Source organism: Maniola jurtina, chromosome 10 (assembly GCF_905333055.1).
Source record: "Maniola jurtina chromosome 10, ilManJurt1.1, whole genome shotgun sequence".
NCBI classification, from domain to species: Eukaryota; Metazoa; Arthropoda; class Insecta; order Lepidoptera; family Nymphalidae; genus Maniola; species Maniola jurtina.
Genome location: NC_060038.1, coordinates 4,699,784 through 4,725,718, shown reverse-complemented (window position 1 = coordinate 4,725,718; position 25,935 = coordinate 4,699,784). Strand labels below are relative to the sequence as shown.

General features: G+C 36.3%; 2 protein-coding genes across 5 annotated transcripts in view; both read left to right on the top strand.

Moving 5' to 3' along the window:
* The window catches only part of LOC123869008 (cadherin-99C), a 175,002-nt gene extending 168,876 nt beyond the window's left edge, over positions 1-6,126 (top strand). For 3 of the 4 annotated variants that reach the window (XM_045911728.1, XM_045911726.1, XM_045911729.1), the window contains 6 exons: positions 199-467; positions 1,169-1,348; positions 1,865-2,000; positions 2,515-2,617; positions 2,698-3,031; positions 3,582-6,126. In XM_045911728.1, the coding sequence (XP_045767684.1) occupies positions 199-467; positions 1,169-1,348; positions 1,865-2,000; positions 2,515-2,617; positions 2,698-3,031; positions 3,582-3,675 (1,116 nt within the window). In that variant the 3' untranslated portion in view covers positions 3,676-6,126. The remainder of the gene's footprint in view (positions 1-198; positions 468-1,168; positions 1,349-1,864; positions 2,001-2,514; positions 2,618-2,697; positions 3,032-3,581) is intronic. The other variant, XM_045911730.1, reaches the window with a different exon arrangement.
* An 11,436-nt stretch (positions 6,127-17,562) lies between these two features.
* LOC123869072 (zonadhesin-like) overlaps positions 17,563-25,935 on the top strand; it is a 30,058-nt gene continuing 21,685 nt past the window's right edge. The window contains exons 1-7 of the mRNA XM_045911809.1: positions 17,563-17,687; positions 18,422-18,622; positions 19,590-19,730; positions 20,706-20,900; positions 21,372-21,500; positions 22,412-22,540; positions 23,467-23,713. Coding sequence (XP_045767765.1) covers positions 17,618-17,687; positions 18,422-18,622; positions 19,590-19,730; positions 20,706-20,900; positions 21,372-21,500; positions 22,412-22,540; positions 23,467-23,713 — 1,112 coding nt within the window. The 5' untranslated portion in view covers positions 17,563-17,617. The remainder of the gene's footprint in view (positions 17,688-18,421; positions 18,623-19,589; positions 19,731-20,705; positions 20,901-21,371; positions 21,501-22,411; positions 22,541-23,466; positions 23,714-25,935) is intronic.

Genomic DNA, 25,935 nt, shown 5'->3' with positions numbered 1-25,935 from the left:
AGCCTATAGATAGATAGATAGATAGATAGATAAAATCCTTATTTCACACAATAACATGAAGAGGAAGAAAACAGAAAAAAAAAAACAATTGTGAGCAAAGGCGGCCTTATTGCTTACAGCAATCTGTACCAGGCAACCTTCCTATAATATAGTTATAAAAAAGTGTACGTAATTTTTTCTCTCAACTCTCTGTTACAGATAAATCTCTTACAAAAAGACAACCAATTAATAATAGAAGTAGCAGATCTAAACGTAAACGCAATGACTCCACTAAAGGCCCGTAACGTCCTCGCCGCTATTGAAGAGAAAACTGGTTTAGTAGCTGGCTTGGAGAAGTTAACCTCAAGGCTATATTTGGGAGAGAATGGGACTTTGGAAAGTGATTCCAGAGGCACTAATGTATGGTTGTATTTACTCGATCCGAACACTGGGGAGATTTTGACGAGAGAATCGCAGCCGGTGCAAAAGTAAGTATAATTTTTTAGCATGTTAGTTAGTTGGTTAGATAAAAATTTGATAACAGTTATCCGTGTAGGTAATAAATCAGATAACAATTCAGACGTAACCCTCGATTGTAACTATTAGAATATAATAGAAACATTTTTTTTTCAAATAAACTTTAAATACCTAGTTGTATTTAAAAAGTAAAACGAATATACCACTGCTCGTTCGGAATAGCCTTTCTACCTTTTCTACCAAATAATATACGTCTTAGAATAAATAACATGTTGAAATCAGTTCAAGAATTTCCAACACACTTTTCGGAGATGCGTTTTAAGCAATTGAATATCACATCACGGTGAAGGAAATCATCGTGAGGAAACCAGCTTCAGAGGTCTCCATAATGTTCTCAAAAGTGTATGAAGCTTGTCAATCCGCATTTGATGAGTGTGGTGGACGTAACCTTCAGGCCTTCTCATTCCGAGAGGAGACCCACGCTCAGTAGTGAGCCGATCATGGGTTGAGGCGATGATTTCCTACTACTCGGTCAAGCTAAGTTTGCGTTACACTGGCGTTTAGGTACGGTATGCGAACCGTACTGACGCGACAAGACGACCGCGGGGAGGTGAGCGGGGAAGTGGGAGAGGCGGCGCATTCCAGCGAGGTGCAAACTTAGCGCGACCGAGTTATACTTATCGGTACTTATTTCTATTAATTTTTTCTACAGAGCAATAGAGAAAGGTGTAGCAGTGAAAGCCCCCCTAATGCCGGCGGAGCAGCCCCGCAGGCCTCAGATCGCGGCCGCGCCCCTCACTACGGCTTTGCCCGCGGCGTTGCTTGCTTTGGCCGCTTTAGTCTTGGTCGCTGCCACTGCCGCTACCATCTACATTTGCGCGTCTTGGAACAGGTACGACATAAACTAAAATGAGAAATTTAATGACCTTTATCTATGTTTATTTGCAAGGCAGGCTTTGTCTGCGAACAATCATGCTAAATAAAAAGCAATTATGACGTATAAGTATACGACGTTGGAATGGAACGTAAGTACGGTCAATTCCAACCTAGCAAGTGCCTAGAAGATGACCATTTACTTTTGCCTTGAAGGTCTTTAGGTTATGATATATGGTAGGAAACATGGACGCTGGAAGGACATTCTACACCTATGAATTAATGAATGAATATACTTTTATTGTACACTACAAAATCAGTACAGAAAAAACACATACAAAGCACAACAAAATATAGGCAGGTAGGTACAATTTGGCGGCCTTATCCGCCACGCTACCTAGCGATCTCTTCCAGGCAACCAAAATGGTGCAAAGGACATAGCTATAGATATTAGAGGTAGATGGTGTACTTACTACACACACTACACACCCAAGACCATATACTATATTATATGTTGTTGTTTTCTATGTGTTAGGTACAAGAAGCACAAAGAGCAAGCGCTGCAACAGTACGGCACGCTGAGCGTGAGCATGGCGCCGCCGCGGCCGCCCTCCGGCTACGAGTCCAGCGAGGACGAGCCCGCGCCAAGATACGAGACGCAGGTATGGGGGGTAATTACTGTTTTTTATCGAATATACTACGGACCTTTGTAAAAATACCAGCCAAGTGCGAGTCTGACTCGCGCACCGAGGGTTCCGTACTCGGATATTTTTTCCGATATTTTGCACGATAAATCAAAAACTTACGCAAAAAAATTAAAAAAAACTCTTAGAATGTATAGCTAAAGCCCATTTCATATGATACCCCACTTGGTATAGTTATCTTACTTTGAAAATTTAAACGCATTTTTTTTTCTGTGATGTAACCACAAATTCACGGTTTCCGGATTTTTCCCCTTATTTGTGCTATAAGACTTATCTACCTGCCTTTCATAATTCTAGGTCAACGGGAAGTACCCTATAGGTTTTCTTGACAGACACGACAGACGGACAGACAGACAACAAAGTGATCCATAAGGGTTCCATTTTTCTTTTTTAGGAACCCTAAAAATCGAACAGAGTTTTCAATCTTCCAAACTCGATTCGCCGTTTTTATTGTTTTATTTTAAACACTTCTTCCTTGCAGGTTTTGAACATGGCTGTGGATGATGCAGATTTGCAGCTAGACTTCAGCCCTAATAACCACGCTTTTAATTTTCACAATGTTCAGTATTTATCCAAAGATAACGGTAAGTTAAAGATTAGTATAATAATTAGTAATAGGGTAAAATAAATCATTAGCGTAATTCAATTAAATGCGTGTTTTTAGGTGAGAGGAGTCCCACGATCTCTGAAACGGCGACAACAGCGCGCGCTTCAAGCGTCAACGAAAACGGTGGCACTTTGAACAAAGTCCACAACCAGAACTTCGACAGTCTCGCCAACAACACGTCCACTGCGCGCAACACACAGACGCTCAACCGACGAGTGCCAAACAACCACGCATTGAATAATGCACTTGGCACGTTGCCGCGAGTCAATAATAACAGCTTGGGCCATGGGTTGCTAGCCGCGACTCTTGGTAGGAAGGTCAACAGTGGGAACCATAAGAAGAAAGCGTCGCAGCCCATTATGGCCTACGATGAGATTCCAGGATTGCAAAGGTGAGTTAAGACCCTTGGCCGGGCTCACTTTGCATGCTTTTTAGTAGTACCGAATTCGGTCGCGTGAACACATATCCAAATACATGAAAGTAAAGCTAAAAACCGTCCACAGAACTTGTCTTAGAATTAGCAAATTTCCTATACGAAATCGTATATTGATGTGTATTTACGGGAGCGGTGTCTGTGTGCTCGACCGTATTAATAGGGAAATTTTCCTTCGCACGAGCAAGAAGGCTCGGAGCACATCAGTGCTCGGGACGCCAGCTGGGCTGGCTGTATATTGAAAAACTCCTATATATAGTGCACGTTTCAGAAAACTCTTAGTGTGATTCAGATTTGCGTGTTCTATATGCACTTCAGCTTTAAGGTACTTGTTCTGCCATGTAATAAGAGCGGCATGAGTGGCGTCCGGCTTAGTATCGTATCGAGGTCTGTTGTACCAGTGAGACGCGACCTCGTCTTGCAACTGTGGCAACCGCCACAAACCCGAAGATTCGCTTCAATAATAAATATAAGTAAAAAATAAAAAAAAAATTACCCTTATTTCTAGGTCTACGGACAACGACAACGTCATATTCGGGAAGCGAAACTTTTCCGGATTCTCGTACGAACAATCGCCCGTGGAAACTACCACAGAACTTTAGTTCACCACCAAAAATAATTAACAATAAGACATTATGAAATATTGTGAAGTGAAAAGTGTAAAAAGTCAATCTCAGCCTTAAAATACTAGACTGTAAAGTGTTTGTGTTCAACGAAATGTATTTTAATTTAATATATTAAATAATGTACGACTGAATAAATGCTTCAAAAAATAGGTATACTTGTTTAATGTAATGTTAGACTATTAACGTATCTAGATAGACTTCTATTGTTGGAAACTAATGGTTATGATAACAAACTTGAGAGCTTTCGTATGAAGACTGAAGAAATGGCAGTTTAATAGTTACTTATAAGGCCGCGATTATACCTGTAAGTTTTACTCAAGTAAGTAGCTTACATGATTAACTTACTATTGTGTATATAGCACAGTCAATTTTTCTAAGTTCAAAATGTAAATGGTTATAAAGCTACGGCCACACCTGCGCGTCTTGAACACCATTTATCAGTATAAATCAAATCAAATTCAAATATATGGATCTATCTAGAAACATTTAATGGTCTGAGAATGTGAATAACGAATTTTTAGATAACTTTATACATTTGTAATTACTTAGCGAGGGCTAGTCTTATTAAATGAACAAATTGTGCATAATAATATAAACACTTTGTAAATAATAGAGGCATTACGTGTAGTGTATATTTTTGTAGGTACGTACCTGAGTTTTAAAAACAGGTACAAAATATTTTGTACAGATCTTTTATAATTATTAACTAATAAAATTATATTACTTAGTGGAGATAATGTGGCGCGATGTGCCATCGTATATTAAGCTAGGCTTACATTACGCTATTTCTCGTAGACTAATTAAGTACAGGCCACAGCCCTATTTGGTTTGGTTTTACACAAACTAAACTTACGTCCATTTTCGACATTCAATCTATCTGTAATCATTCACTGTATAATATGTGTTTTTGACAAATGACAACGTTGCTAAGTAACTCTTCTACAGATTACAGATAGATTAAATATTGAAAACTAATGTAAATTGACAGATCTAAAAGTTTCTCGGGAAAAATGCTGATTTAAAATGTTATATACGACACTATGTTACGATATACTCAAACGAAAGTTAAAATTTTAAGCTTACACTTTATAAAATTGAATGAATTCGGAATAGCATAATTTTTTTTTATCTGCTTGGACTACCTGTCTAATGAACTGAACAAACCTTTTGATTATTTTTTAAAAATAATAATATAATGTGTCTGCTTCTGTTAAGACTAAAGAATTAAATGACATGACTACATCAATAAAAACTCACAATGTAAGCGTATTGTAACCTCAGCTTAATATTTTTTACGTGAAGTCTAACCATTTGTAGGTACCTACTCTATCAAAAATAGACCTTGAAATTTGTCCATTTTTAAAGCATGAAGGAATAAGCTATAACTACTTAGAATGATCCGAGCACTCGTTAAATATTAACACAAACTTAACCATTCCCAAAACGTGCATCTTCGTTATGCTTAACATAAAAATGTTACATATACCTACTTGCCAAAATAATATGTGAATTTAATATTTTAATGAGAGTTATGTTAAGGTGATTGTATTGGTCGATACATTCAAATTGTACCTTCAACTGGATGATAATATATTATGTATTGAAAAAAACATTACCCTCGTGGGAAGACCCTTATATGTTTGATGTTAGAGATGAACAAAAAAATTGTAATACAAAGTAGATCTATATTTTCTTAAATTTTTCAAAATGCTGAGACCTACATGATATTATTTTTATTACAAACTTTAGTTTTCTCTTTCGTCACCTTTTATTTGTGGTGTAATAATAACATACAAAAGTACTAAGCCGTGTTCAAACCAATAAAAAGCGTAGTGTGTTGGAACGCTGCAACCATCGTAATTATTTTTCGCCGAACATGACGCGGCGTTGAACACAAGCTTTTGTTGGTGTGAACGCGCGTTTATACTTCCTATAAAATCAACTATTATCAACTATTACATTTGCTCGTACACTTTTTCTATCTTTAAGAGAAAAATGCCTGTACTTATTTTTTTCTCTTTTTTGCTAAAATATGAGGTCTCTGTTTTGAATCTACGTATTTGATGAGTGTGTATGAATTTTGTGCCAGTTACTATAATTCCTTAGTTATAGAACTTGTGGTAGTAAAAAAAATTGTTCTAATTCCTAGCATAATAAAAAAAAATGCTCATTTTTTTAATATAAAAATAATATTATTAATAAATAAGATAAATGATCAGAATCAAGTGATTTGTGCCAAACGATTTTTTATTGAAACAATCTTTTAACTATCTTCTGTATTTATGAATTGGTTCTAATGTTACCTTTCTTTTTGTATGATACTGTGTACATTTTATATATATTTTTGTTCTCTGTAAAGAAACAACTATGGTTTTATTTATACTTAAGATTGTTTAGTAAATTTTTGGAATAAATTAATTTTTATTATCCACGTATTTAAATTTTTAGCCTCCCACGAAAAATGGAAACTATAACAGTGATAGCAAAACAAGTGGTCCAATCTGAAGCCAGCATTTCTAACAATTCTAACACCTTGGGTTCCGAACTTCTATCGATTTTCGGACTATGTGCCCTGCCCATTGCCACTTCAGTTTTGAGCGTTGAGCTACTTAAGAGGGGTCTCTTCGTCACTCGCATCATACAAACGTAGTTCCAATTTCATTTGAATATTAAGCAACCAAAGTCCATGAAATTTTGCAGACATATTCTAGAAACTAATATCTATGTTTGTGGTTTTCCAGATTTCTGTTAAAATATTCAATTTCAAAGTTACGCGGTCTTAAAAATTTACATACAAATCTTTGAGCCCCAGTAATTTTAAAACTATATATTAAAAAAAAAATCTAAAACAGACACAGATATTAGTTTCTAGAATATGTCTGTAAAAGTTCATGGACTTTGGTTGCTTAATATTCAAATGAAATTGGAACTACGATTGTATGAAGCGAGTGACGGAGAGAGCCCTGTTAATGTATTCACTTTTGATTTGATTACATAGAGACACTCCAAGCATAACTCTAATAAAGTGTGCTAACAGCTACCTACAGGTGTTTAAAATCACACAATTTTCAAAGGTAACCGAATCTACAAACGAAATACATCCCCTTCAAAAATCCAATTACGGGGACTAGCTTTCCAGCTTAACAATAAGCGTAACCGCATAGGCGTAACTTTTGTTGGGAATTTCGGACCCAATCTATGTTTTTTTCAAATGTCCCAAAACGCGTGCAGGCAGCAATTTCGCTCGCGTACATTTTTAAATTTAATATCTCTGTGCCGCGGTCTCGCGAGGTTACAGTCGGCTTCAAATATTTAAGTGCGCTGTCTAGGATTTTGGATTGCTTTTTTGAGTTTTTTAATGACTAACTAGATGATGCAAGCGACTTCATCCGCGTGGATTTAAATATTTATCTTAAATCCCGTGGGAATTTTTTGATTCTCCGGGATAAAAAGTTGCCTATGTCAATTTCCGGGATGCAAGCTACCTCTGAACCGAATTTCATATAAAGTGGTTAAACGGATGGATTTTTAAGAATCCTCTGGGAACTCTGCTTTTCCAAGATAAAAGCCCATGTTCGTCCCCAGGATGTAAGCTAACTCTGTACCAAATTTCATCAAAATCACACACTTATAATATTAGTATGGATATGGCACTCTCCTAACATTTTCATACATTCTATTTCAACACATTCGAGCGTGCGCGCGTTATTCCGTTTGCGAAACTACCTAGCTAAATAAAATATGGCTAGATATTTTGAAGCGAAGGAACATGATTATAATGAAAATTGTTAATAATATAATTGTGTAGCTAATAAAATTATTGTGTTATCCATTGTAAAACTAGGCAGGCGCTAATTCCATGCGGTAAGTCGATATAAATCAGATATAATATTATTATTTACTCACATGCACACATTTCATCTCGGCTCCAATATCAGCTCTCGCATACACATTTTATCGACGCTGAGTGTACATTGTACGAAATTACAGAAACGTCGGAAATAAAAAATTCTCTGTAACTGTTACTAGGCTTTCACGCTGGAGTAGGTACAAAACTATGCTTTATTCTTGCTTTAACAGGGCTCTCTCCGTCACTTACTCCATACAATCGTAGCCCCAATTTTATTTGAATAAAATTAGCAACCAAAGTCCATGAAATTTTGCAGACATATTCTAGAAACTAATATCTGTGCCTGTGGTGTTTGAGATTTTTCTAAAAATATGTATTTTTAAAATTACAGGGGCTCAAAGATTTGTATGTGAATTTTTAAGACCGCGTAACTTTAAAACCGAATATTTTAACGGATATCTAGAAAACCACAGACATAGATACCTATTAGTTCCCGGAACGTTTCTACAAAATTCCATTGAGTATGATTGGTTAGTATTCCAGTGAGAGACGAACTACTTTTGTATGGAGCGAGTGACGGAGAGACCCCTCTTAATAATCGTAATTTGTTCTCATAAGAAGAGAAATTTCCTATGCTCTTTGTAGCCGTTCCTTTTCGTTTCGTATCTAGTTCTAGACTAGGTTTTATTTAAAACTGCTGCATACCTATTATCCACGGATTGTGATTATGAAATACTCCCACTACTCCTTTCAAGTTAGCCCACTTCCATCTTAGACTGCATCATCACTTACCACCCAGTAAGTAAAATTGCAGTCAAGGGCTAAACTTGTAATGGAATAAAAAATCGCAATTGTTGTGATTGACTGAATTTATGGTACAGCTATTTTCCTTTAAGCATTAATGCGCGCGATTTCACGTAAAAGTAGGTATAATATGTATAAAGAATCGCGTTCCCCACCCATCCGTTACGTCGTTACACACTGCAGTGTGATGTGTTTCATACAGATCCAACCTTACCAAATCGTACACACGTACCCGCGCATCAATGTAGACGTGCTCGTTGCTGTTGCACCACGCTGTATTAACATTTGATCGTTTCAGTTTTTTTCAAGTATAGGTGCCTATCTACAATGTTTTTTTTAACTGTGCCACTATGGGGAAATCCAAAATCATAGCAAATACAGGAAAATTATCTAAGGAAAATATTAAGTCTTACTTATTCTTATTACTTCCTATTCCTATTCTTTTATTTCTTAAATGGTTTTAAATTTCCCCTATCCCAATTAAAAACACGCTGTATCAGACGAGCCAAACGCGGCGGCCGGGGCGCTACGTACCTTTTTCTCGAAGTGTTTCGCCGTCTTTTCGACCCGTCATAACTTCGGTCTGGATGACGCTAGAAAGCTGAAATTTTCAGTATAAGGTGTCCTCAGCAAATTTACCAAATACACCAAATATCAAATATCTAGCTTTTATGGTTACAGATTTATTGATACCTAAAATACGCCGATTTCGTCCCTCACTGATGATCATGTACTTCCCGAAGTCTCTAAGGTACTTCCCGAAGTCCTAGAAGACTGAAATTTGGTATGTAGACTAGAAATTGCATACAAACTACAGGAAAATTAAGACTTTGGAAATTCCCCCCCTCTACGCCTCTTATGAGAAAAGCAAATCTGTAAATTCTGTCGCTAGAATGCTGATATTTTCAGGATAAGATGTCCTTGGCAGATTTATTAAACGCACTGAGTATCAATTGTCTAGCTTTTATAGTTTCAGATTTATTGACAGTCAAACTTCTAGTCTGTAATTCTAGGGCACTTCCCGAAGTCCTAGAAGACTGAAATTTGGTATGTAGACTAGACATTGCATACAAACTACAGGAAAATTAAGACTTTGGAAATTCCCCCCCTCTACGCCTCTTATGAGAAAAGCAAATCTGTAAATTCTGTCGCTAGAATGCTGATATTTTCAGGATAAGATGTCCTTGGCAGATTTATTAAACGCACTGAGTATCAATTGTCTAGCTTTTATAGTTTCAGATTTATTGACAGTCAAACTTCTAGTCTGTAATTCTAGGGCACTTCCCGAAGTCCTAGAAGACTGAAATTTGGTATGTAGACTAGACATTGCATACAAACTACAGGAAAATTAAGACTTTGGAAATTCCCCCCCTCTACGTCTCTTATGAGAAAAGCAAATCTGTAAATTCTGTCGCTAGAATGCTGATATTTTCAGGATAAGATGTCCTTGGCAGATTTATTAAACGCACTGAGTATCAATTGTCTAGCTTTTATAGTTTCAGATTTATTGACAGTCAAACTTCTAGTCTGTAATTCTAGGGCACTTCCCGAAGTCCTAGAAGACTGAAATTTGGTATGTAGACTAGAAATTGCATACAAACTACAGAAAAATTAAGACTTTGGAAATTCCCCCCCTCTACGCCTCTTATGAGAAAAGCAAATCTGTAAATTCTGTTGCTAGAATGCTGATATTTTCAGGATAAGATGTCCTTGGCAGATTTATTAAACGCACTGAGTATCAATTGTCTAGCTTTTATAGTTTCAGATTTATTGACAGTCAAACTTCTAGTCTGTAATTCTAGGGCACTTCCCGAAGTCCTAGAAGACTGAAATTTGGTATGTAGACTAGAAATTGCATACAAACTACAGGAAAATTAAGATTTTAGAAATTCCTCCCCTCTACGCCTCTTATGAGAAAAGCAAATCTGTAAATTCTGTCGCTAGAATGCTGATATTTTCAGGATAAGATGTCCTTGGCAGACTTATTAAACGCACCGAGTATCAATTGTCTAGCTTTTATAGTTTCAGATTTATTGACAGTCAAACTTCTAGTCTGTAATTCTAGGGCACTTCCCGAAGTCCTAGAAGACTGAAATTTGGTAAATAGACTATAAATTGTATACAAACTACAGAAAAATTAAGACTTTGGAAATTTCCCCCCTCTACGCCTCTTATGAGAAAAGCAAATCTGTAAATTCTGTCGCTAGAATGCTGATATTTTCAGGATAAGATGTCCTTGGCAGATTTATTAAACGCATTGAGTATCAATTGTCTAGCTTTTATAGTTTCAAATTTATTGACAGTCAAAACTTCTAGTCTGTAATTCTAGGGCACTTCCCGAAGTCCTAGAAGACTGAAATTTGGTATGTAGACTAGAAATTGCATACAAACTACAGGAAAATTAAGATTTTGGAAATTTCCCCCCTCTACGCCTCTGTATGGGGGAAGCAAATCTGTAAATTCTATCGCTAGAATGCTGATATTTTCAGGATAAGATGTCCTTGGCAGATTCATTAAACGCACTGAGTATCAATTGTCTAGCTTTTATAGTTTCAGATTTATCGACATTCAAAACCTCTAGTCACAAATTCTAGGGTACTTTCTGAAGTTCTAGAAGACTGAAATTTGGCATTAAGTAGGAATTTCAACAATTATGAACAACAGATAAATTAAGAAATCGGGTCCCCCTTCATCCCCTCGTATATGAGATGCATATCTGTAAAATCTGTTGCTCGAATTCTAAAGTTTTCAGGATAAGATGTCCGTGGCAGATTTATCAAACGTACCAAGTATCTGTGTTTCCTGAAGTCCTAAAAGACTGAAATTTGGTATATCTGCTTCAAAATTGAGTTGCAAGATTCCACCCGAACACACATATTTACATACGAGTACATTGCAAGTTGAATAAAAGCTTTTAAAAAAAGAGGTAACGATAGAGAGTGGCCATGAAAATGATGTACTACCTACAAAAAATAGATCCAAAAAAATCTAGGGCACCTGCCAAAAAGAAATGAAATCCCACCAAAAACATTTCATGTAAAAAGGTAGCCAAGACTCACAAGTTCATAATGTTTTCACTGTTAAAAAGTTATGAGATCTCTAGTAGAGCCAAGCCCCTAGCTGAGCTTAGATTTGTGCTGGCCATGGGACCTATCCCAAGTCCAAAGTAATATAGCTCTTAAATGTTCTTGACTGTATCAAATTTATAACAATAAATAACAAATCACTCTACTTACAAGTTCTGATTCTACAAACCCTATATCTTGGTAAAAAAAGTACGGCTTGGCCGTTTACAGTTCGTGGATTTTTTATCTGAAATGACATCTAAGCCCGGAATTGCTTCTGCGACCATCACGAAGTACAATACAAATTAGTAATTGTCGAACAAACTATTCCTTAAGGCCTTAAAATATGTTATGTCATGTAATAGTTTTACGAACATTAAACGGCCAAGCCGTTCTTTTTTTACCAAGATGTAGGGTTTGTAGAATCAGAGCTTGTAAGTAGAGTGATTTGTTATTTATTGTTATAAATGTGATATAGTCAAGAACATTTAAGAGCTATATTACTTTGGACTTGGGATAGGTCCCATAGCCAGCACAAATCTAAGCTCAGCTAGGGGCTTGGCTCTACTAGAGATCTCATAACTTTTTAACAGTGAAAACATTATGAACTTGTGAGTCTTGGCTACCTTTTTACATGAAATGTTTTTGGTGGGATTCAAAAGACTTTTCGTAACCAGACTTGTAATCTGTACCATATAGTTCATATCGCGTTCGAACGATGCTCAAACAAATATTTTTGTCATTTAAATCACATCGAGGGCCGGAGTTGGCAAACTTTTTTATCGCTTGCATATTTTGGGCCGGTTTTAAAAAGGGGTAGGTCGGTACCGCTATAAAATTTTCAGCGCGCACCCAACTTTCACTCATTACTTATTCCCGTTTAAATATTTAAAGAGCCTACATAGGCGTACCTGGAACATTAATTACACCGTTGGGTTCGTACTGACTCAGTAGCACCCAACCTCTAATCGTAATTTTGCACACGAGAGATTTTTTTATCCTTTTATTATACCTATGCTTCACAATATTATTTATGTCGTTTCCTTACGGCACGAACTACTACGTGTTATATACTGCCATTAACTGCAAAAAATAGCTTTTGAGTTATCGCCAAAAAACGTAGGAATTTGCAAAAACTATTGTTTCTAAATAGACTGCTACGTAAGACTAAGGTTTTTAATTTGGTTTCTACATTTTTAGAAACATCAGTATTTCTAAAATCCCATATTTTGGCGGCGCCTATAGCAGCTACCGGCTAACGGCTTTTTAGGTCACAGCAGCTTAGCCACAATATGTGGTTTAGCTGGCTAGACATGACAGATAATTTAGCACCCTAATTGATTAAATAAAATAATTAATTAGTAATTAGTACCTATAATTAAATACCATTCAAAACCAACCTACTTAATTAACTTTTTTCCTATAAGTAATTGTTTTTCAGATAGGCTTAGTTGACTGTACCTGCTCTTTTGAAATATCCAGTCATTTTGTTTGTTTTATCTCCCACTGATTCACTGCAGTAGACGCAATTATTGAGAACAAGTCGGGAAAAAATTCAGTAGAGTAGGTACCTACCTACTAGAAAGTCGAATTTAAATATTGGATTAATTATTACTTAATGATTTACTAATTTAAGTTATTGATTCTGCATTTAATTTCATACAAAATAGAGCAACGCTATAGATAAATCATGAAATGTTGCTTTTTGAAGAGCACCTAGACTAGATAGAGAACGGGGTGCTGCAACTTTTTGTCGGGCGACATGTCGCAAATGTCACATCACGGTAAAACGGGGTCCACTTAAAAGCTCTTTAAGGTATGTACTTGATGCTAAGAGAAAAGGGCGGGCCACTACTATGCGTCAATAAATAATGCCCTCAGACCAAACGGGGTAGGATTAACACGGGACGAAAATTTGTTTGAGATATTGAATCAAACCTATAGTTACCTACTTGTGTCTTTTTAGGGTCTACACAATACAGGGTGTTTGGTAATTAGTATATAATGACGACACGTACCCATGCTCCTTTGAGCTGATGAACACAACGCTGAAGTATAATGACGAAATAAAATTATAAAAATTTCCATACAAAATTTAAAAAAAAAATTAAGTATGTCAAAGTTTTCATGACCCTACCGTGCCCTAACTTACTGAGATCGTTGGCCATCTTTAGATAGGCCGAGGCCAACGATCTCAGTGAGTTAGGGCCATGAAAACTTGGTCATAAAAAAAATTAAAGTTTTGTATGGAAATTTTTACAATTTTATTTCGTCATTTTACTTCAGCATTATGTTTATCAGATCAATGTAGCATGGGTACGTGTCGTCATTATATACTATTACCAAACACTCTGTATGTATATGTAGCTAAGATTTAATCTATGATAAGTAGAAGGCAAACTAAAATTTAGAACCATATACACCAAACAACTTTACATAAAAGTAGGATTCCAGTCCAGATTTTTTTATTACGTACCTATTTACCTACCTAAGTAATCTATTTCAGGTATCAATCGCAGTAGGTATTGACCTTTTGGGGAATGTCTCCAATTAGGAATGCCCTGGGTCTTCCCAATAATCTTTGCATCCGAATTTTCTCGAAACATTGGTAACTTGTCTAGACCACTTTTGAAAAATTCAAATTCGATTTCTGTACTATTTGCAAGGGTAGTTTAGTCAATAAACTGGACTTCTAAAACTCTACTAGGACTTTCCTGTCGAAACCACAACTTTGTAATAGCTTCGAAATCGCTTTCAAAAAAATCGGACTCAATATACACCGGCAGCTATTTTTTCTGTATTTCGTCAAAATCGACTAAGCGGATGGGCCGTCAAAAGCTAGTAGACAGACAGACACACTTTTCCCTTTGTAATATTAGTATGGATTTGTTGCGGGCCTAGTCCTAATACTAATAACTCATAGATGAGTGTTAATGTAATATTATGATCCTATCTGCTTTCTTTTACTTTATGTCTAGTGTTTTTAAATTCAGATAAACGTTAGCCCTTGACTGCAATCTCACCTGGTGGTAAGTGATGATGCTGTCTAAAATGGAAGTGGGCTATCCTGGAAGGGGTATGGCAGTTTTTATTAAACCCGTGTTAACTATACTCCTTTGGTTTCTACACGGCATCGTACTGGGACGCAAAATCGCTTGGCGGCACGGCTTTACCGGTGACTAGCCACCGCCGAAGCCTCCCAGTGATTTAGAAATTATAAAATTCCAAACCCCTGCTGGAAATCAAATCCGGGACCTCCCATTAATAAGACCCCAGAGCTTACCACTGTGCAAGGGAGGCCGTCAGATGGTACTTGGGTACTAGGTAGGCTCTAATTTAATTCTTGTGGTTGTAGGCACTTTCGTCCTAAATCACTTTGTTATCTTTTCACTGTCACCCGTAAAACGGTTTTGACACAAAATTATCTCGTTTGTAAGAGAATTCCTCAGATCCTACGTGAAACTGAAAAGTGGAAGTAAATCCGCGCCTTTTGGAGGGAAAAGCGAGGGCTTAGCGGAAATCCTGGCAAAACAGATTCGCTATTGCAAAATAAGTCATCTGGAAAACAAATGTATACAACGCGGGAGTTATAAAGAGTAGAGATGGGTATTATTGCTACTTTTAAATCATTTTCATTTGGTGAAATTATTTTCTATCTTCAAAGTGATTTTTCAGACAATTTTTTTTGCATTAACTTAATATTTTTCTTTTTTCAACACGAAACGATGCGAGTGTTCTCGCTCGCGTTGCATTTAGCATCTAAGCTCGCGTCGCTTGCGGAAATTTAAGAAACTAAAGCTGTATTAAATGTAATAATTTTCAAACTTGAGATATTTTGCGTCGTGATTTTTCACAGGTTACTTTGATTAAAATAGCTAGTGTTATAAATGAAAAGGCTTTTAATGTGATTTTTCACATACTGGGTAGGAATTTGCCTGTGAAATGATCCATCTCTAGTAGTGAGATTGCTCAACTCAAGCAATCTATTTGCTTCAAAACGTTTTAAATTTATTATGGTTTTGGTGAAACATTGTTAGCATTTTACGTGTGAGAGATTTCGTTCTGCCTAGGCAGAACGAGTGAGTTGCACTGTTTAAATAGGTAATTAATTTAACCTGCGTGTAATATTATAGCGTAGATATATTAAACCTACGCATAATATTTATAAGCCTACATTCTTTTACATTATTTGTTAGTGTTTAAACACTACACTATGCAACAAATAATCCATACTTCTCTAGTCCGAACTATTTCGTGAACCGTAATTATAGGTAGAGAGTAGAAATTTTCACAGAATAGTATTTCTGTTGCCACTATAACAACAAATAATAAAAACCAGCCAAGTGCGAGTCAGACTCGCGCATTGAAGGTTCCATACTTGGGTATTTTTTCCAACATTTTGCACGATAAATCAAAAACTATTATGCTTAAAAAAAAATAAAAATCTGTTTTAGAATGTACAGGTAAAGCCCTTTCATATGATACCCCATTTGGTATAGTTATCTCACTTTGAAAATTGAAACACATTTTAATTTTTTTTTTAATGATGTAACCCCAAATTCGCGGTTTTCAGATTTATTCATGTATATGTGCTATAAGACCTACCTACCTGCCAAATTTCATGATTCTAGGACAGCGGCAAGTAAGTAGCCTATAGGTTTCTTGATAGACAGACAGACATACAGACAACAAAGTGATCCTATAAGGGTTCCGTTTTTCCTTTTGAGGTACGGAACCCTAAAAATTTCAAAATGACCGCCATGAAAATGAAAAAAAATTAAGAAGCAGCAGTTCTTGTATAAAGGTACGGAACCCTTCCTGTGCGAGTCCGACGCACTTGACCAATTTTTTTTATTACGTACCTACGCACGGCAGGTACCATATAATATTATTATTTTTCATCTTATTTTATCAGCTTGTGTTATTCATAAATACGAAGTGTCCTGCCATACCTACCATGTTTATTGACAAAAAAAAAGTGTGTTACTGTGCTGAATTGTATAGAATTATTTTTCTTCACGCATAAATACCTACGTATGCATTAAGCGGTACTTAATAATCGATATAAAAAAAAATTGTTTTGTCCATGTGTTTATACTTACAACTTAAATTTTGTCACTCTCATTCATTTATACTCTCATTATTACATTTGTTTTATCAAAAATGTTTACAAAAATAATAAAATAAAGAAAAATCATAGAAAAATGTACATTATTATCAATTGTCTCAATCATTTATGACATAATTTAACTAATATTTTCGTGCATCCGTCAACTATAAAGTAAAAATGGTGATTGTTATTTTACAATAATTAAGTATAGGGATCAATTTTATTATCTTTTTCCTGTAATTTATTTTAAACTACATAAACTATATTTTTCCTTATTTTGTGCATTCATCGTATAGTCAAAGCTATATAAGTACATCCTAGTATCCGGTTTTTTATCGATTCTCTATCTCTACTTTTATAAAATTGCCTTAGTGTCCGTTCACACAGACCGGCTCGGACCGGAGAGCAGATTTTGATAGCGATTTTTTAATCGCTCTCTCTATTTTTAGAGTGTTGGATAGTTGAAATAAGGTTTATTTTTACATATCACCTCTTTTGTTATTGAGAATGCCGGAGAGCAAACCGGTTAGTGTGAAAAAATAAAAGGAGCCAACTGGCTACGTATGATTTCTGATGACGCGCAGCCGAACAGCTCCGTTTGCGTACTATTTCGCATCGGCTTGAACAGTGCTCTTCCAGCCGGTCTATGTGAAATAAAGCTTGGTCGCTCCGGCCAATTCCATCCGTACGCGCGCCGGAGGTCTGTGTGAAAAGAAGAGCACCGTTCGATTCTGTCCGAGCCGGTCTATGTGAACGGACACTTAATATGATGCTAATACTTTGTAGGTTATTTACATGTCAAAAATCGTTGGAACCATACCTAATGTAAGTCTGCATTTCGATCAGTTTCATTTCTGCTCTAATACAAAATCAGCTTTTTAGAAAATACATAAGTATCTTAAATAAGAGTAGGTACCTACAGGTGACCGAAATACGCGGACAAAACCGGGGGCAGAAGCGAGGCACTGTGTTAGCATATTTTTTCAATGCCGAATCCTAACAGCTTAAAGCGAATAATATTTACTTACTGAGGTAGACTAAATGTATATAAGGAAACAACATTAACCAGTAGACAGAAATTCAGAGGTGATGATGCTAGTGTTTTTTGTTTTATTCGCCTTTGTGGCGGAGGGCTTATGTCAAGAAGAAATAATTGAGAGTAAGTAATTCACTAAGTACTTTTTACTACTGATATAATATGACTGTTAATGAGTTATAATGAGATATACAACGTGTTCGATATATTCTAAAACGTAACAATCTAGATAGGTCTGTACCAAATAGTTAGTGTAATAGAATCTTTCGTTCTCTCTGCTACTAGTCAGACTAAGAGCCTGTGAGGGCCAGACTTTCATTATTTTTAAAACCTGAAAGTTTCTGTACGTCTTTTCCCTAACACATGCGACTAAGTATGAAGTTTGGATCAAGGTGGCACAGCTTTCAAAAATAAAGATTTTTTTTTTCTTTCTTTCTGATATTATTTCTGAAATTAATTAGGGCTCCGTACCTCAAAAGGAAAAACGGAACCGTTAGAGGATCACTTTGTTGTCTATCTGTCAGTCTGTCTGTCTGTTGCGTCTGTCAAGAAAATGTATAGGGTACTTCCCGTTGAAATAGTAAGTAAAGTAGCAAGCAAGTAAAGAAATAATCGGAAAACCGCGAATTTGTGGTTTCATCACGAAAAAAAAATTAAAACGTGTTCATGAACAAATAATAATTAGTATTTTCAAAGTAAGATAACTATGCCAAGTGGGGTATCATTGAAAGGGCTTTACTTGTACACTCATAATACTTTTTGATTTATCGTGCAAAATGTCGGAAAATATACCCGAGTACGGAACCCTCGGTGCGCGAGTGTGACTCGCACTTAGACCGGTTTTTTGTTTTTTCAAGGGCCAACTAGACCAATTATTATTTGCCGCGAAAATGAAGTATATATGAGATGCCGAACAATTTGTCAGCCGCAATTCTGCAACATATCCTTCACAACCATTACGTGTCCCACGGTCCAAAAATGCGAACCAGGATGTGATTGTATCGAGAACTACCTCCGGGATGATTATGGAATCTGTATCCCGGTAGAAAAATGTTCTCGTAAGTTGCTAACAATTTTGTTAAGACGAACAGGTTTACTAGTAATTTAGTTTTTCAAGGTTAACCCAATCTGAAATGAAAACCTACATATTTTTTAGGGTTCCGTACCTCAAGAGGAAAACGGAACCTTTATAGGATCACTTTGTTGCATGTCTGTCTGTCTGTCCGTCTGTCCGTCTGTCGTGTCTGGCAGGAAAACCTATAGGGTATTTCCCGTTGACCTAGAATCATGAAATTTGGCAGGTAGGTAGGTATGTTTTATAGCACAAGTAAAGTCAAAAATCCGAAAACCATGAATTTGTGGTTACATCACAAAAAAAACATTTTTTTTTTAATTATTGAAATAAATCGAAAATACTAATTCTTAGTATTTTCAATTGTCAAAATAAGAAACTATACCTACCAAGTGGGGTATCATATTATGAAAGCACTTTACCTGTAAATTCTAAAACACATTTTTATGCATAATAGTATTTGATTTATCGCGCAAAATGTCGGAAAAAATACCCAAGTACGGAACCCTCGGTGCACGAGTCTGACTCGCGCTTGGCCGGTTTTTTTAACCGGTTATTCTGCAGTGTTATCACTTCCCATATTATAAATGCGAAAGCGTGTTTGTTTGGACAAACTAATTTGTTGGTTTGTATTTCAATTACGTTGCAACGGAGAAACGGGTGACGTTATTTTTTGTATGGATATAGTTAAAGACCTCTAGAACGAAATAGGCTGCTTTTTATCCCAAAATACGGAGGTGCGTACCAGGGATCGAACGCCCGCTCTCCTGAAAAGAATTACAGCATTTTAACTACAAAGCAATCACCGCTTTCATGACCTACCTACTTAAAATATACTACCTACCTACCTACCTACTTATAATACGCCATAAAATTAATTTCACAACAAAATATAAGTTACAGTATTCACTCATGTATTATAATATGTTTTAATGACTTTTACTGTTCATTAGCTAAAATTCAATGTGGAGAAAACCAAATGCCATCGGACTGTGCCGACAATTATTCTGACGTTCCAACAATCCAAGTATGCCAGCCAGGATGCCGGTGTAACGAGGGATATTCGAGAAACTCTTACGATCAGTGTGTTCCAAGTAAGTCATCACCATCATCATCATCATCATCACCATCATCATCATCATCATCATCACCATCATCACCATCATCATCATCATCATCATCATCATCAACCGCCAGATTTCGACTGCTGAATAGGTCTTGGACTTCTACGCGCTATGGTCTTGCGCCGCCTGAATCTAGCGGCTCCCTGCTACTCGCCTGATGTCGTCCGTCCTAAGTAATACAACCAAAAGTTAATCTATATACTAATAAATAAAATTGGAGTGTCTGTCTGTAATTTCGAAATAATTACCTCATATTAAGCTCATATGGTTATTTGAACGATACCAACACTGAATCACACGTTTTTAAAGTTTTTGTTCACTATAAAGTTTAATACAAGCCCATTGCCGCCGGCCCACTATCATGGCTCTCCTTTTAGAATGAGGCTTAAAATGAAATTATCACACTTCACACTATTATAATTATAAAGGCGAAAGTTTGTGTGTATGTGTGTGTGTGTGTGTTTTTACTCCTTCACGCAAAAACTACTAGACGAATTTGGCTGAAATTGAGAATGGAAATAGATAATATCCTGGATTAGCACATAGGCTACTGTTTATCCCGGAAAATCAAAGAGTTCCCACGGGATTTCGAAAAACCTAAATCCACGCGGGTGAAGTCGCGGGCATCGGCTAGTTATATTATCGGTTAGTTATTATTAACAAATGCTAAAGTCTGTCTGTCTGTCTGTTAGTTTTTCACAGCCCATCCGTTTAAGTGATTTCAACATGATACTTACAGGGTTTGGCTTACCCTAGAAATGGTCATAGTCTACTTTTTGTCCCGGAAAATCAAAGACCGAATGAGCCGACTGCAATCTATCAACCGAGATTGATCAGTCTCTCAGTCACCTTTTCCTTTTATATATTTAGACTAACATTACATGAACATGAAGTTTATACATAAACTGAATAGATATACATTACATGTTATGATTACTGTTCTAGCTCCGCCGTATCTTGAGTGTGGTGAAAACGAGGAACCCTCCACTTGCAGGCAAACCTGTCCTCCACAAACTTGCTCTTATGACCCCAATATATACGCTTGTAAACCTGGTCCATGTCAACTTGGGTGCAATTGTAAGAAGGGTTACTTGAGAGACGAAAAAGGAAACTGTATACCCCAGGAAAAGTGCCCATCAAGTATGGACTTTTATTTGACTTTTCACATATTTATGGATCCATTTTTTTGGATAAAAGCCTTCCTTTCTCTCTTCAACTTGTACCAGTTTATTGCTAATTGCAGCAGTTCTTAGTATGAGCATAAAGTTCCAACGAATCTGTTTCGATGCCTTTATACATTTTGTGATACCAGCCCAATATGTTATTTTTTACTCATAACTACTAAGTCTCCACTGTCCAACCGTCTACCTGTCTGTCTGTTAGTAGCCGGTATTTTATAAACCATATAATAGAGAGTTGAAATTTTTAAAGAGAGATAGAGAAATTTTTCCTATAAAACAACAAATAAAGAAAAAATTTCAAAATAGCCGCCATGCAATTTTGTGCCTGCCAATATTCATTCAAATTAAAGAAAAACTTTTATTTTATTGTACGTTGGAATGGAATCCTTCGCACTTAACATATTTTTTTTATACAAGTTAATTGTTTTAGATCTCCCTAATTGCCCAGAAAATGAAGAACCAACGGATTGCGTTAAAAACATTCGCCCGAATGTCAGGTGCATCCCATGTCAATGTATCAAGAACTTTGTGAGAGACCGTAACGGCCTATGTGTTTCAAGTAAGTACTAAAAACGTTCGCCCTGGTGACTCTACCCTGACAATCAAGTGCCGGCCATGTTAATGTATAGAGAAATTTGTGAATGACAGTAAGTAATGGTCTGTGTTTCAAGTAAGTTCTAAAAACATTCGCCCGAACGATCAAATGCCGCCCATGTCAATCTAGCGAGAACTTTGTGAGAGACGTAACGGCCTATGTGTTTCAAGTAAGTACTAAAAACGTTCGCCCTTGTGACTCTACCCTGGCAATCAAGTGCCGCCCATGTCAATGAATTGACATGGAGAACTTTGGGAAAGACAGTAATGGTCTGTGTTTCAAGTAAGTTCTAAAAACATTCGCCTAACGATCAAGTGCCACCCATGTTAATGTATGGAGAACATTTTATTTAAGTATCCCACTATCCCGGTCTATTTTTACTTAAGTCAGTATGAGCATAACGTCCGACATGAACATGACATGAACATAAATAATGACATGGGATTCGACCAATTCGACCAACGACCAAAAACAAATCGACATTGGCGGCACTTGATTGTCAGGGTAGAGTTTAGTACTTACTTGGAACACATAGGCCGTTTCTGTCTCTCACTAAGTTCTTGATACATTGACATGGGCGGCACTTGACATATGGGCGAATATTTTTAGCGCAATCCGTTGGTTCTTCATTTTCTGGGCATTTAGGGAGATCTAAAACAATTTGTTATTAATTTGTACAAAAAATAAAAATATGTTAAGTGCGAAGGATTACATTCCAACGTACAATAAAATAAAAGTTTTTTTTCAATTTTAATGAATGAATATATTGGCAGGCACAAAATTGCATGGCGGCTATTTTGAATTTTTTTCTTTATTTGTTATTTAATATTTATATATTTTTATTTTTTATACAAGTTAATAAAAAATTGTTTTAGATCTCCCTAAATGCCCAAAAAATGAAGAACCAACGGATTGCGCTAAAAACATTCGCCCATATATCAAGTGCCGCCCATGTCAATGTATCAAGAACTTAGTGAGAGACAGAAACGGCCTATGTGTTCCAAGTAAGTACTAAAAGTACTAAACTCTACCCTGACAATCAAGTGCCGCCCATGTTAATGTATAGAGAACTTTGTGAATGATAGTAAGTAATGGTCTGTGTTTCAAGTAAGTATTAAAAACATTCGCCTGACGATCTATTGCCACCCATGTCAATGTATCGAGAACTTTGTGAGAGACGTAACGGCCTATGTGTTTCAAGTAAATACTAAAAACGTTCGCCCTTGTGACTCTACCCTGGCAATCAAGTGCCGCCCATGTCAATGACTTGACATGGAGAACTTTGGGAAAGACAGTAATGGTCTGTGTTTCAAGTAAGTTCTAAAAACATTCACCCGAACGATCAAATGCCGCCCATGTCAATCTAGCGAGAACTTTGTGAGAGACGTAACGGCCTATGTGTTTCAAGTAAGTACTAAAAACGTTCGCCCTGGTGACTCTACCCTGGCAATCAAGTGCCGCCCATGTCAATGACTTGACATGGAGAACTTTGGGAAAGACAGTAATGGTCTGTGTTTCAAGTAAGTTCTAAAAACATTCGCCCGACGACAAGTGCCACCCATGTTAATGTATGGAGAACATTTTGTTTAAGTATCCCGCTATCGCGTGCTATTTCTACTTAAGTCAGTATGAGCATAACGTCCGACATGAACATGACATGAACATAAAATATAACGACATGGGATTCGACCAACATAGACTTATGAAAGTGTAGCTTCTTTACCAACCTCTCAAAACCCAAGCTGAATTTCTGCTCAGATTCTTCGTTGCGTGCTTAGAACGGAATTCGTTTGCAAAATTAAAATCTAGGTGTAGCTATACAGAATCTCAGATTCAGACATCTAGGAGCGGTTTAAGCCGTGAGTGTATGGCAGTAAGTCAGTTTGTGCTTTTATTTATGGTTACCAATAAAAATATATTTTGTTTTCAGTACAATGCACCGGGAAATATGAAGCTGTGAATCCATGCCCCTCAGCGTGCTTTGGTGACGCCTGCGGTGAATTAGACGAGGAAACAACCCCGTGCAATACACTTCTCCCAGTTGAATGCCGTCCGCGCTGTATGTGCCTAAGAGGCTACCAAAGAGATGCATTTGGCAACTGCATACCTAAAGCAGAATGCCGTAAGTTCGATTGCATTTTTTACCCGACTACGGGAAAGTATAATGCAGCACTTGTGTGAGTGCGTGTGTCGATTCTAAGTCAAAGTCAAAGCCAAAGCCAATAATTTAAAACTAGAGGATGTCCGCGACTTCGTTCGCGAGGATTTAGGTTTTTAATTACCTAATGACGCGTGAGAATTTTGTACGGACTATTTCTACATGTTACACCTACTTTACTATTAATTTACTATTTTTGACATAAAATTATGTGGTAAGTAATTATGTTTTATGTTTTACAGCTGCTGTTTAATCTTCATCAAGAGACGAAATATATGAAATAAAATAGAAAAATAAAAGCAGCCCGAAAATTTAAATTACCAGGATTATATTATAAGCTGTATTGATTCGGTACCTACTATGTTTAAATTAAATGTTAAAAATTACTTTGTTTTCGGCTAAGCAATTTGCTAAGCTATTGTCGATTGTTATGTCATTCTTCTAATGTCTTACTACTTACTTGATATAAAAAAAATGTGTATTTATATATTGTTAACTATTTTTTTGAAATTAATTAAAAGCAGATTGAAAAAATAAATATGTCTTATTAATATTGCACTGCGCAATTCTCGCGAAAGTTTTTATTACTATTCAAATGAATCTGAATAAGTAGGTGTACCATTTTTCAATGAAACATAACTATTAATGGGTCGAAAAACCCTTGATAAGATACCATCTTTAAGTTTGCATCAAAAACTTCTTTAGAATTACATTCTCCCCGTCATAGTATGGTTTATCGGTGTCATCATCATTATCAACTTCTCACTGGGCAACTACTGAGCACAGATCTCTCAGAATGAGAAGGGTTTAGGCCAGAGTCAATCACGCTGACCTAATGTGAATTGGTAGATCATCGATGTACAAAGTGGAAGTATTGAACAACTAGCTTGTGCCCACGACTTCGTCCGCGTGGACGACACAAATATCAAACCTCTATTTTACCCCCTTAGGGTTTGAATTTACAGAAACTCTTTCTTACGAATGCCTACGTCATATAATAGCTAACTATAGTAATAAATAAAATTGGAGTGTCTGTCTGTAATTTCGAAGTTACTACCTCATATTAGGCTCATATGGTTATTTGAACGATACCATAACTGAATCACACGTTTTTAAAATTTTTGTCTGTCTGTCTGTCTGTTTGAAAAGACTAATCTTCGGAACGGCTGAACCGATTTTGACGGGATTTTCACAGACAAGTAGAGGATTGCCCAGGGAGTAACATTGGCTACTTTTTTAACCGACTTTCAATAGGAATGCAATTCCTCAACCCTGATGCTGTAAGGAATTGCATTCCTAAATCATGGTGATCCCTCGATCAATGGTGATTTCAAACCCTAAATCCACGCGGGAGAAGCTGCGGGCATCAGCTAGTCTACCAATAAAAATTAAAAGCATTTTGCTAAATAATTATTATTAGGTACCTACCAGACCATGTAGGCTGTTATGAGTAGGTACCTCCTAACCTACCGCAAGGTCAACTATACATAAAGACAAACAGTAAACACTAATATCGTGTCGTGTTATTTTATTATACACGTTATACTTGTAGGTATATTTTATTATCATTGATTTTTATGTTCTTCGTCGCAAGAACATAAAAATTTATCATTGATTTTTATGTTGTTCGTCGCAAGAACATAAAAATTTGGCGAGAAAATTTGGTTTTTCAAAGAAAAACCAAATTTTCTCGCCAAACACCTTTTAAATAAGAGGTAAATAAGATCTATTTCAAGAAGTACATGTTTGAAAGTACTAGTTATGTTAGGTTTATCGATTGCGGTAAGTACCTAGGTGCACTAGACGGGTCTGCCCGCGAAATTCAAATTTAATTTGGTTTTTCGCCATTTGTAAATAAAATCGACAACGTAGGCTTATCGCATTCTAATAGCGCTAATGGCAATATCATCTCCACAGGTTTATATAAAAATCTTAACTTGAAAGTGTCCAGTTTATAAAATTAACGAAAAATAATATGACGCACAAAATGCAAATTATTATTTACCTACTTTAAATTCACTTTATGCAAATCAACATAATATTTTATTTTTCATTTTTTTTAAATAACAACATGCAATATTTAGCAAAACAATACTTATTTGAACAGATTGTGATATTTTTTTGAAATTGCTGTTTAATCAATGCCATCATCATTTACTTAAGTGTTTATGTTTAATTGTACGAAATTATTTATTATCTTTGCCAATGAAAGTACGTAAGCAGTATTGGTGGATAGGTACA